Below are 12,407 nucleotides of genomic sequence, written 5' to 3' on the forward strand. Positions count from 1 at the left end.
CCTCCTTGTTGCCCTTACTTATCTGTACTCCTTATCATGAAAATCAATTGGAGGTCCATGTAAAGAGGTGGATTGATTGACTGATAGCAATGATTTGTCTTTAGGGAGAACACCTGCTAGAATCCAAGAGATTTTTTTTCTGTAGGACAGAAAACCAATACATATTTTCGACCCGTGGTTGGGAATCCCCACATACGTAGGGCTGACTTAAGTTATACACAGATTTTTGAGGGTGAGGCCAGTCAGTACCCCTAACTACTGAGTTGTTCAAGGATCAATTGTATTATATTTCACATGCTTGACAAGTGTGGCATAGGTGGTGATAAGCTTATGATAAACATTTAAAAGTATTTTCTAAAATTGATCATTTCAATTTTTCTTTGTGAATACGAAAATCCATTGTGGAACAAAATAATATCCTCACTTTGAATACTGGAAAGCACTTTTTTCTGCACAGGTACATTTAATTCACTGCTTTGTTTTGTTCAACAGGAGGATGGTTTCCTTGGGTGAGTCTCTGGGTGTCAAGTTTGTTGGTCAGTGTTCATCGTGCTAGTCTTTCATTGATTTTTGTTGTACTATGTGTGTTGCCATCTTTTTTTCTCTTGATCTTCCTTAGTCTGCTGGAGTCTCCAATTATACTTCCACACATTCTTAGAAATAGCCAGTAATCATTTTGTAACAGCCAAATCAAGCCTTTCCAGTGCTCAAGTTCTTCATAAACTCTTTTAGCAGGCACACACCAGCAGCCTTTATATTCATGCGTGCTTAACACATGGTGATAGCAGGAGAAGAGCAAGTGCTTGAAGCAAAAGCATGCTTTTACCGCCATGCTTTGTCATTCCATTGTACCTTCTCTAGCATCTCAGTCTGATACCTCATTTTAATCTTCTAGGGCCCAAGTCAAAGGCATATTCACCCTGCATCTCCTCTGATTCCTTTGCTATATATTCTCCACACATTTTCTGCTTTCTATTAAAGCACTGACTTCACAGATCTTGGTTTATCATTTTTTGTTTACGTGGATACTTTTCTTCCACTAAACTGTAATGTTCTGGGAAGCAAAGAGTTAATCTATCTTTTTTTTATCCCTCCTCTCCTAGTGCTTTGCCTCTAATGGAAGGACTAAATGTAGATCATTTAAGTCCACCTCTTCTAAAGCCATGCGGTTCCAATAATTAGAAGCAGGGTACTGCTGAAAGAAACATATCTTTGTAGTCTAAGTACATGTGCCATTTTAGAATATTTGAAATAAATAACTAAATCCAATAATAATAATAATAATAATAATAATAATAATAATATAATAATAATAATAAACTGAAGTCACTATGCACCTCTGGACAATTGTTTCTGATTTTCTTTAAATATCTTTTGTGACTCTGAATGGATACTCACAAACTTAAAACAAACACTAGAGAAAACTTTGGCCATTTTTTGCCCTACTAATCTATCCAGATTTTCTTTGCAAGGTGTAGGTATTCAATAACTGCTATCTGAATGAATCAAACTAGTGATGGTATTAGGTTAGAATTGAGAAACTGGGGTTCTAGAATCAGCTCTCCTGGATGAACTATGATGCATGAAGAGCACTGGCACCAAGATGCATGGAACTTAGAAGGAGTGTCATGCAGACTAGACGATGGCATCTAGAAGGCTGGTCCCTAACACATATTTCAAGCTGCTCAGGAATATGTCCTTTGCCAAATGGGGAATAATGTCACAATCTGTTACGTAAAGAGCTAAAAATCTGACTGATGTTACAACACTAGATATGTAGTGCTTTAGGTGGAGGTGGGAGGTAAGGGGAATATAAAAATAATGGTCACATTTTTATATCAAGCAAATAGAGGCTCTCAGGCTTTTTCAAGGTTCATAAATTCCCAGGAGTCTGTTCATCTTTATGGACATTACAACCTCACCGTGATTTTCAGATTTCCTTTTCTATAAATCAGCACATAATTGTGAAAACTGTTTTCACATTTCAACCTCAAGTTGGAAGTGCATAGAACAGTTATTCTACAACCTTCAATGAGGGAATATCAGGATATTTTAAACTTAAAATCACGGATTGCATGACTCCATTTGTTGGTTTAATTTCTAAAGAATACAAACATTTACCACTTGTATTTATAGAAATCACAGATAAAGGTTCCTAATCAGACAGTTCCTAATTTCCAGGGTTTAAAAATGATGTTAAGCACGAGTCAATGGAAATTTATTAGGTACCTACTATGTGCCTGGTACTGTGTGAGATGCTTTCATGGACTCAAGTCTCATTGAATTCTCACAATAAAGACTCATCTTAGAGTCTACTATTCCTTTTTGATAGATATGGAAACTGCAGTACAGAGGAGCTAAGTGACTTGCCTAAAGTCACTAGACATAGAGTTAGCATTTGACAAGTATGCACTGAAAAATGAATGGATAAGTGCATGAGTATCTGCAAGGCATTGAACTAGGCATGAAAGCCACTGAAATCTTCATAAGGCAATTCTCTGGACCCCTGGTACTCATGACTTGGGTGGATGTATGAAGTACATTTATGAAATGAAAAATAAGAAAACAAGTTAGTAGATGAGCGTAAAACGGGATCAAATATATGGTGATGGAAGAACTGACTCTGGGTGGTGAGCACGCAATGTGAAATATAGATGATATATTACAGAATTGTACACTTCAATGCTATGTAACTTTACTAACCATTGTCACCACAATTAACTTTAATTTAAAAAAAAGAAGAAAAGAAAACAAGTTAGGAGATGAAAAGAATTAAGGAGATTTTCAAACGTCTCTCTTTCTCTCATTTATTAGACTATGAGTCTTTGAGCTTTAAACACCACTGAGTTCCCCACAGCATGGGCTCTGCAGCAAACCCAGATTTGTGTCATGGCTCTCCACACTTTGTAGAGGCCACAGGACCTTTCTGAATTTGTTTCTTTTACTATGTAAAATAGGAATAAGAATACTCTCCTGCCAAGGCATTTATTAAGATTGAATGGATTAAGAGTGTTTGAAGCATAGGGCCAAATACCTCTTCATAAGTGTGCCCCACATTATTGTTGAAATGAGTAAAACTGATGGATGAGGAGGTTAAGAATAGATACCCAAACAGCTGAGATTCTGCCATTGGTGATCACTAAGGAAAGAAAGGTCATCCCCACTTTCATTTACATGTCAGAAGGCAATGATCGTGTGTGTTCAGTTTAATTTCATGGGACTTAGCATAGTCTTCTGCAAGTAAAGACACGATTAGCTAGATCTCCCAGCACTAGCAGTTTCTCGGCATGAGAATGTGCTCTTAGGAATGGTGTGCTTTCTTCTTAAGTCCACTGGGGTACTGAGAAAAAAAGATTGTGGAGGGTTTCCCCAATACTTCACAGAAAAAATGAGCACAGGAACCACAATGCAAACCATTCAGCTTTATCAAGAGTGACTGTTGTGGAAAAGGCACATCTGTCCACTCAGATGCTAAAAGATATCTATGTTTTTATATTGCCACATGGATTTTTCTAATCAATTTGCATTTGAATCATATGGCTAAGTGGAAGGAATCACTTTGATGATGAAAGTGGGGTTAGGATATCCACAAAGATGGACCACCTCAACTAGAAGAAAAGCAGAGGCTGCCTTGGCAGCAGGAGGAAAAGCAACTGAGAGGTCCTTGATCCTGGGCTGTGATTGTCCTCAAACAATATGATGAACGACAGTATGGTTTTTATTAATGCTTTCTGGCAAAGTGAGTGAGTGGGGGATCTAGAGATTCACAAACCAGATGGGTGATAAACAGTGGCTACAGTCTAAAAAGAAACAGTTTGTAAAGGAAATAGCCAACAAGCAAAATGGTGCTGGAAAGTTTCTGGATAAATGGTATCATAGAAAAGTTAGTACTTGGCAATTATTTTGTAAACTTTTAATGAGTGTACTGATTATACAGATACTTTAATCTGACAATATTTGGATACTCTGTAAAAGGCTCTCCAGATTACTGATGATTATTTTAGAGCTTTCCAGGGAGGAGAGCAGAAGAGTTCACAGAAATACCTTGCTTCGGTGCAGTTTTGTATTCAAGTAATAATAGTAGCAAGCATTTATTGAGGGCCCACTAGGTGTTAGATACTCTGCTATTATTAATAGTAAAATAACTTTGCAAAATGGTTATAATTGGAGCCATTTAACAAATTGCAGAAAACAGAGGCTTAGGGTCTGTAAATAACTTCTCCAAGGCCACTAGTCTTAGGATTTGAGTTAGAATTTTATCACAAGTTTACGTGACTGCAAAGTCCACGCTTTTCCCATTACAGAATTTTTTCTTCTGCTCTATTTCTATCAAATTTGTGGTAAACAATTGCAATTCTTGATAATGAAAGCTTTTACTTGGTACATACCACATGGTTCAGGAAACACAATGAAGCTAACATTCATTCAACATTAGAAATTAGAAAAATAAATCCATTTTGATTTAATGTCTCCAGTACCTCTGTTGGTAGTTACAGAAGAATGATATCTCAAGACTGACTTACCTGATTCATCACTAGTGTTAGCCAAGGGTTTTTTTTTTTTTTTTTTTTTTTTTTTTTTTAGCAAATTCTTACCCAGCTATCAACTAGGCAGATCCAGTTACAAGCATTCTATCTGTGATGACTTCGGTTTGTTTCTAAAATGTGTTCCTATCTTAATAAATTCTGAAATTACTCCCTACATTCTAAATCATTACTGAAATAGCAAAACTTGTGCCAGCAGCTTGGGTGGTGGGAGGAGGGACAGCTGCCAAGCAACCCAGCTTCGCAAAGACTCGCGGTGCGCCCCTGCCCGCAGGCACCCGCATGCGTCCACCCCGCGGCCACCATGCCCAAGAGGAAGGTCAGCAAACGAGGAGCCCACGAGGAGGTTGGTGAGGCTGTCAACTAAACCTGCTCCTGAAAAAGTGCAAACGAAGCCAAAAAAGGCAGCTGGAAAGGACAGTTTTGCAGGCCAAAAAGTGCAAATAAAAGGGGATAAGGGAGTAAAGGGAAAACAGGCGGTAGTGGCTAACCAAGAAACTAAAGATTTACCTGCAGAAAATGGAGGAACTAAAAACGAGGGGAGTTCAACCTCTGATGAAGCAGGAGAGAAAGAAGTCAAGTCTGATTAATATACCATGTCTTATCAGTAGTTCTTGTTTCCCTCCTTGCATAATCCAGAAGAAAATTTTTATCAACTATCTGTAAATGCAAGTTTTTTAGTAACTCCACAAATGTTTTGAAGGAGGGAATTCCACCTCATCCCATTTTCTTAAGAGTAAATGCTTTTCTTTAAGAGGTGAAATCATTTGCTGGTTATTTTTTGGTACAACCAGAAAATAGTAGGGTGTCGAACATGGGAGGCTTTGATTATTTTGGGTACCAGGTTAACATTCCATAGTTTTTATATCCTATGATACAAAGCATACTAAGTGGCAATTTGGAGTCAGTTGTACATATAACATGTTCTGAACATTTTAAATTGCTTCTATTCCCACGTTTTTGGGAGAATTGTTTCCTAAACACAACCATTCCTTGATCTTGGCTCATCCTGTCAGAATTTTGTGTACTCTGCACCATCTTTGGTCACGGTAGTCCAGTTTTCCTAGTCATTTTGTTAATGTGCTGTGAAAGGTTGAAATTTTGAGAATGTAGTGTATCTGATTTTAAACTGTGAATTAGTGGGCCTTTGATGTAACAGTCTATCAACATTTGAAGATACTGGTACTTGATCTTTTATTAAGGAAAATTAGCTTCCAAATTGTAAGCTGGAAAGTCACTGGAATAACTGTTTAGAAAAGAATCAAAACTACATGACCTTTTAGGTTTTTGGTATGTATGTTAAGAATTGTTTACAAATTGAAATGCCTGTGTACTTATCCTCAAAACAACTAATAAAATCTCAATTCTGAAAGAAAAAACAAAAAAGAAGAAGAAAGAGCAAAACTTGTATCTTCCTGCTCAACTTGCAGGGGAATGACAAAGACACAGCTATAAATGCCTGATTTAAAAATAAAAGGTGTTCTCACTTAAGAGAATTCAGAACCAATTCAAACCTCTTGCTATAAAACATATTTATTTCATTTAATCCTCAGTTTCTTATGCCAGTTATTTATCTGTAAGTAGTTTGCAAATTAAAAAGTCAGGTGTTTTACATCGTAGAGAAAAATAATGATATGTAAGAAATCATATAATTGGTATTGGATCCTTGGAAATGAGTTAATAACTGTCTCAGAGTTTCAACTTCTAACGATTTAGAGTCTGTAAAAATCATAGTTTGAAACCCCATCATTTGGAATCAACTTAATGTCAGTATTTTTGCTTCACTCAATATTAAAATACTGATTTTTTAAAAGAGGAGTGCATGTCAATTTTGGCATGTGAATCAAAAATGGCAACTCTTTTTTGTTAAGCATTATAGTTCAAAACTATAAATTTGGAGTGCCTCAACAATTATCTCCATATTTTTATCACAACACTCAGCCTGTGGAAACAGGCCTCCCATTGCTATTATGTGTTGGATTTTTCTATGTTAAACACACTATCATTCTGGAAGGTCAAGTTCTCCTGGAAGAAGTAAAAGAACAGAACTCACATTGTTAATCTCTATAAACTGCTTCTCAGTTAATGCCTAGTCTAGTACAGTTTAAGGCCAATCATTTCTTAATTTAGAAATGTCAAATTTCATGCTATGAACTTGACTATATAAATACTGCCCCTAAGTTCAAAGGTATGTGTTTTAAAGAAATCATAGAATAGTTTCAGTTAAACTATAGTGGTCATACAATGATTCAGATGTTAATTATATAGCTTGAAACAGATTTCAATTATCCATGCTATCCTTTTTTGCATTATCCCCTAGAAAACTGGAATAAGTAAAAGAAGGCTGAATATATTATATTAACTTGTTATATTCAGTCCAGAAGCTGTCACGGACAAGTTGGAGCTTATCTATTACTTGTGAATTTTTCAAAAAGTAGACCTTATGCACTGAAGTTCTGGATTCAATACTTGGCAATGTTATCTGTCCCTTTTCTCTGTCTCTTCTCCCCAAACTGTTACTGTCCTCTTGCTTCCCATTTTCAACTCTTTTCTTAAAGAGAACTAAAAACTCACTGTCACCTAATCTCCCTTCAAATAAACAGTAGAAGCAAAGCAGAAAATTTAATTTTAAATATTAACTGTTTCTACTTTATTACATAAGTTCTTCAACCAGTGTGTTTGTGTTTTATTTTAGTTTATAAAACTCTGTGTTTGATCCTTTGAAATTCAACAGTCATCTTAGAATCTTGCTCTTTGGTATCAAGAAAAATGACAATTGTGATCAGTCTGGGCAAATCAGAAGAATGGATGCTCAATAGATATTCATAAATGATGTTGCTCCTGTACAACATCATTAAAATTATTATACTGATAATAGGAAACCTTTTTATGGGTCCTATGAAGTTCACATCTTATCGGACATCTAATGGTGTCACCAAATAGATACTGGGCCTCCATTATCTAGAACTATTTTTTCTGTTTTTAGTCTTTATTCACTGCTCCCTTTCTTATACACCAGGATACAAATTATGAATTTGTATTTTTAAGTTCCTAAAGCTGAAAATAATAGTTGAAATGTTAAACCTGACTTCCTGTGCTTCTGTGATACATGCATGTGGTTCGGTATCAGTGGAATGATAAACAATTAAATCAGCACATTTGTACAAGTTCAGAGACAGTGATGACTCACCAGTGTTAAATGAAATGGTACAGATCTGCTTTAGGACCATTTTAAACAAGAGATTAAGAAATGGGATATAAGCCAACGGGGGAGAGAAATGTTTCCTCTGTCAGAAAAAAAAGTAGAATGTCACCTTGAATGCTCTTGCAAGGTTGTTTCAATAATCAAAGGCATTCTTAATTAAGCTATACTCCTTAGTCTATGGGGTGGGTTTCTATAAACGTTAGAAATATACTAATGCTGGATTACTAATATCTTCAGTTCCACAAACATTAACTATGCCAAGTGCTGAAGATATAGGATGAACAGTCTATAAAAACAGTGGCTCCCAACTCTGGATACCTCTAAAGATTGATCCCAATCTCCTATGAGCCATAAAATAACATCAGCTCTAGCCCGACCTTCAGAGATTCTGAGTCAGTGTCTAGGAAACTAGGCATTTGTAGTTTTTTAAAGCTCCTCAGGTGATTTAATATTCAGCCAGAGTTGATACCCTCAAGTTGTAGGATCTCATATTCTCTTGGAGAAAACACAAAGGTACAAGAATAATGCAGCAGTAGGACATATAAATGTTGTGACATCCAAGTACTCTGAACTTTGTTTGGGGTGACAGGCTTCAAAGGGATAGGACAAGGGACAAGGAAGGCTTCACCAAAGAAGTGATGCAAACCTATTTCAGATTTCTAAGCAGCTATAGCTAGCTAACACTTCTCAAATAAGTACTAGGTGCCAGGTGCTTTGGATGGCACCACTAACAATTCCCGGAAGTAGGTATTATCATATACACATTGTCAATGAGGAAACTGAGGCTCAGGAAGGATCAATGACTTCCTGAAAAATCACAAAACTTGTAAGTGGCAGGATTCGGATCTGAATTCAGACATCCTGCCTCGAACTCAACATAATTATGGGAGAAAAAGTAATGAATTTAGGGAATTTTTAAATTTTAATATTTCCAAAAGATAAAAATAAGCAAGGAATAGGTGCCAAAAAGGGCAGCCCCTTGAATAACTGCAGTGCTTAGATACTTGGTAGAGTCATATTTTATCATTTCTTTGTCCAATACCACTTTTAATATTTTTATTGGGTTTTCAGAACATTGTGAATATTTCATTTTCCTTCAAATTGACCTAATAGAGATCCAAAGACAGAAATGCCTTACAGAAAAGCAATTTCTCCTTCAAGTTCAATTCAATCTGATGCCTGGGGAGATTCAGTTTGAGAATTACAGTGATCTGCACATGGAATACCTTCATAACATTAGGGCCACCAGTGACTCTCTTGTCCCCCTTAGCTGTGCATTTTAAGTCCATAAGATTGTCACCTAAACCATAAGCAGCAGACCCAGGCAGGAGTTAACTAATTAGTCACATCAGTCCAAATGTTCTAATAGATTCTGCTGACCAACATAATCTGCTAAAGCCGCCCAAGTTCACAGTTGTTAAAAGTAGCCCTGATATTACAAAGTATAGGAAACAAGCTGTATTTTAGCTAAATGATTTCACATTTATGATGTAAGCCAGTCTTACAAGACTTCTAGAGAAAAATTTAATGATAACAAATTTTATCAAATAAAGCAAGGATAAAACAGCCTATAAATTATATTCATTAAGAGGAAATTACAAGTTATTTTTCTATTAATTTGAATTAAACATTCAAATGAACATTCTCATCGTAAGATCGTATCACTCAGATGTAGAACTGGGATGTTTATTTTTTAAGAATTTAAGTATGATTGTTTTAGCTCATGATGTTTTCTCTGCCTAAATGTTCCACTCCTCTCCTTTCATTACTTCCAATTGAATGTGTGCCCTCCAAACTATCCCAGATTTCTACATCCCACAAACAACCCAAAGCTCCAAACACATAATAGGTCCTCATAAGAAGTTTATAGAATGGACATTGAATGAATAGAGTTGAAGTGTACAATGCATTTTGTCCATTGCTTTACCAGGAGCCTCTCTGCCAACACTGAGTCCTGGGCTAAGTTAATATTCATCAGAGAGGCTCAGTAGACAATTACACAAGCACTGCCACTGGACACAACACACCGTGATTCTCATTTCCTGTCCATTGCCATACAGGCTTAGGCAAATTATTTATTTCCCCTGACTTTGGTTACCTCCACAGTGTAGAGTGGGGCTAATAATGCCTTGCCTAGAAACATGAAGCTCGTCCAAATAATTTTATAAGGTATTTTCTAGCTCCCAACTATGACAGATCTTTGACTGATTCTAAACTGTTCATAGTCCCATATAAACAACCCAGTTTGGGAAAAACACAAAAGTTCATATGCTGTGAAAAAGATGTGGGATAATGGACTGATAATGATAATCTGAATTAAATGAATTAAATATATTGTATTGCTAATGCTTACTTTTTAGCACTCTTAATACTCCTATCTGCTCATGAAGAACCTCCAGTGTTCTGTTTCTTACCTTTCGACTTCCTGTCATGGTATGATCTGCCTCGATAATGAGGAGTGTCCAAATACAAATTCTCAAGATCTTCTTGCCATGATTCAGGATTGAAGTGCTTGAGCAGATCTTCCACAGTATCAAATTCTGCAATTGTTTTGTCCAGAGCATCCGCAGTGAGAGTGGGAGCCGTTACTGATGGAGAGTGATAGGGTACTCCCTAAGAGTGACATACAGCTCAGTGTACTCAGAAAAAGCCCATTGCTATGAAACACAACAGTCATACAGCTATGCGGAAGACACAGAAACAGGAGTCTGATTATAAGATATCATATGCATAAATAGCATGCTATAGAACTATTCCTAAATGAGAGTAACTAATTGGTAAACGATAGTTATTCACTCTTTTAAAATCAAGACCAGACAGATCATAAAACTTCCACTTCATCTGAATTGTAATCATTAAAAAAAATGACATACTAGTAGTCTAAATGGAAATATTAAAATTAAGTCATCCAATTTCTTGGTTCAACGTCCCAAATCATCCATATCCATATCAACAACTAATGGTGAACAATTAAATTCTGAACTCCTTCCATGCAAATTTTGTATAATCTGTTTCATTTTCCCATGTTTAGCCTCCATGCCACCTCTCTGGTCACCTAGCACTGTAAATGTTGTGTGAGCAGGGTTTGAATCTACTCTGGAGACATCCTGATAAAATTTGGCACTTTAACCAGCGTATTTACTGTCAACAAGGCTAATTAGCCATGAAACTGGCTCTCTTAAGAGTGGAAGATTCACATGGGAAGCATATGTATTTTTTTTCTTTTAAGTGCTGTAGCTTGCTCGTAATCCCAGTTGCCATTAAAACATTGTCAGAAACACTTTTTAAATGGGTGCCCCATTTAAACATCATTGAAAGTCTGGAAGGGATTATGTATTTTGCCTACAAATAGGGATAGGAATATATCCCTACATAAGTTCCCAAGCACTTACTTCACGAACCCTTGTACAATCTAGAGATAAATGAGCCATGATTCAAACATCTCTGTAAAAATTCATGACCCATTAACAAGGAAATAGAGAGCACACAGTCTCGAATGATTTCTAAATATCTTTAAAGAAACTGTCAAACAAATAAGATCCCCCTAAGGACAAATATATCCTATCATTACAAGAAAATGCAAAATAACATAAACTTGTGTTCCTGGGATTTAACTGCAGTAGCCTATTGAGAAATAATGTGCACCATAGAGGCGCAGACAGCAAAATTCACATTTATATTCTGACTCTCAGGTAATGTTCTTTTCTTTTTAACCAATCAAGGTCCGTAAGTGATCCAATGATCACTTTCTGTGACGGGAATGGTCCCCATTTAGCAAAACTAAGTGTGTAAAAACATTAACCTCCCAATGGGTCATTTAGAAGCAGTTTTCAAATATGCCCTGTAGGGGGGGAAATAGGGTTTGTTTGGGGAGTAGGGTGGGAGACATGAGATAGACTGCTGGTGAAGGTGCCAGGCCAACTCTTTAAACTAAGGCTGTGTGTGTGTGTGTGTGTGTGTGTGTGTGTGTGTGTGTGTGTGAGACATAAGCTCACCCTTGATTGAAGCACTCATTTCTGTCTTTCACATCCCTCTTGCCATCAAATGCTAATGATGGATAATACGTAGATTCTGCACCAAAATTCCAAATTCCCATTCAAATTGCATTGTCTTGAGAATCTACTGTCTACCTGGCTCTTATTCAGCAGATGATTTATAATTAGCCTTGTATCGCAATAATGTGGGTCTAAGATCCAAAAAATCAAAATGAGCTGGCCAAAGTTATGTCATGGCAGAATATAAAAGGTTTGAAATTAAAATCCTACCCTTGGATTTAAAAATTAAAGTAGGGATATCAATCAAACCATACCTACACAAGCAAAGCTTCTTACAATGACTCTGGGGAACTTCTGGCAAGACATTTCCTGGGGTTGCTCCTAACTGTGCCTAGAATATAGTGGTACCCAGATAACCCTTCAGGAGAAAGCTGTGAAGGGGCTCTTCATCCCTGAGGGGTGGGGTGAGGTGGGGTGGGGTGGGGACAGGGATTTAATTTCTTTTAACATTAGTCTGAAGAGGAATCCCAAACTACAGATAAAATGTAAAATTATCCTTATGTATGAGCTGAACTGCTGTTTTCAAGTTTTGACTCAGGACAGTTGACAGAAACACTGGTGATGGTAAAAATAATATTTATGAGTGATTAGATGACCTAATAA

The 12,407-nt window shown here is 36.6% G+C and overlaps 1 protein-coding gene across 4 annotated transcripts in view; it reads right to left on the minus strand.

Moving 5' to 3' along the window:
- PDGFD (platelet derived growth factor D) overlaps nucleotides 1–12,407 on the minus strand; it is a 235,116-nt gene that overhangs the window by 15,816 nt on the left and 206,893 nt on the right. For 2 of the 4 annotated variants that reach the window (XM_081063155.1, XM_081063156.1), the window contains exons 5-6: nucleotides 10,164–10,362; nucleotides 5,055–5,096 (exon numbers count right to left, since the gene is read on the minus strand). In XM_081063155.1, coding sequence (XP_080919281.1) covers nucleotides 5,055–5,096; nucleotides 10,164–10,362 — 241 coding nt within the window. The remainder of the gene's footprint in view (nucleotides 1–5,054; nucleotides 5,097–10,163; nucleotides 10,363–12,407) is intronic. The other 2 variants (XM_081063157.1, XM_081063158.1) reach the window with 1 other exon arrangement.

This window comes from Rhinolophus hipposideros, assembly GCF_964194185.1.
Source record: "Rhinolophus hipposideros genome assembly, chromosome: 10".
NCBI lineage: Eukaryota > Metazoa > Chordata > Mammalia > Chiroptera > Rhinolophidae > Rhinolophus > Rhinolophus hipposideros.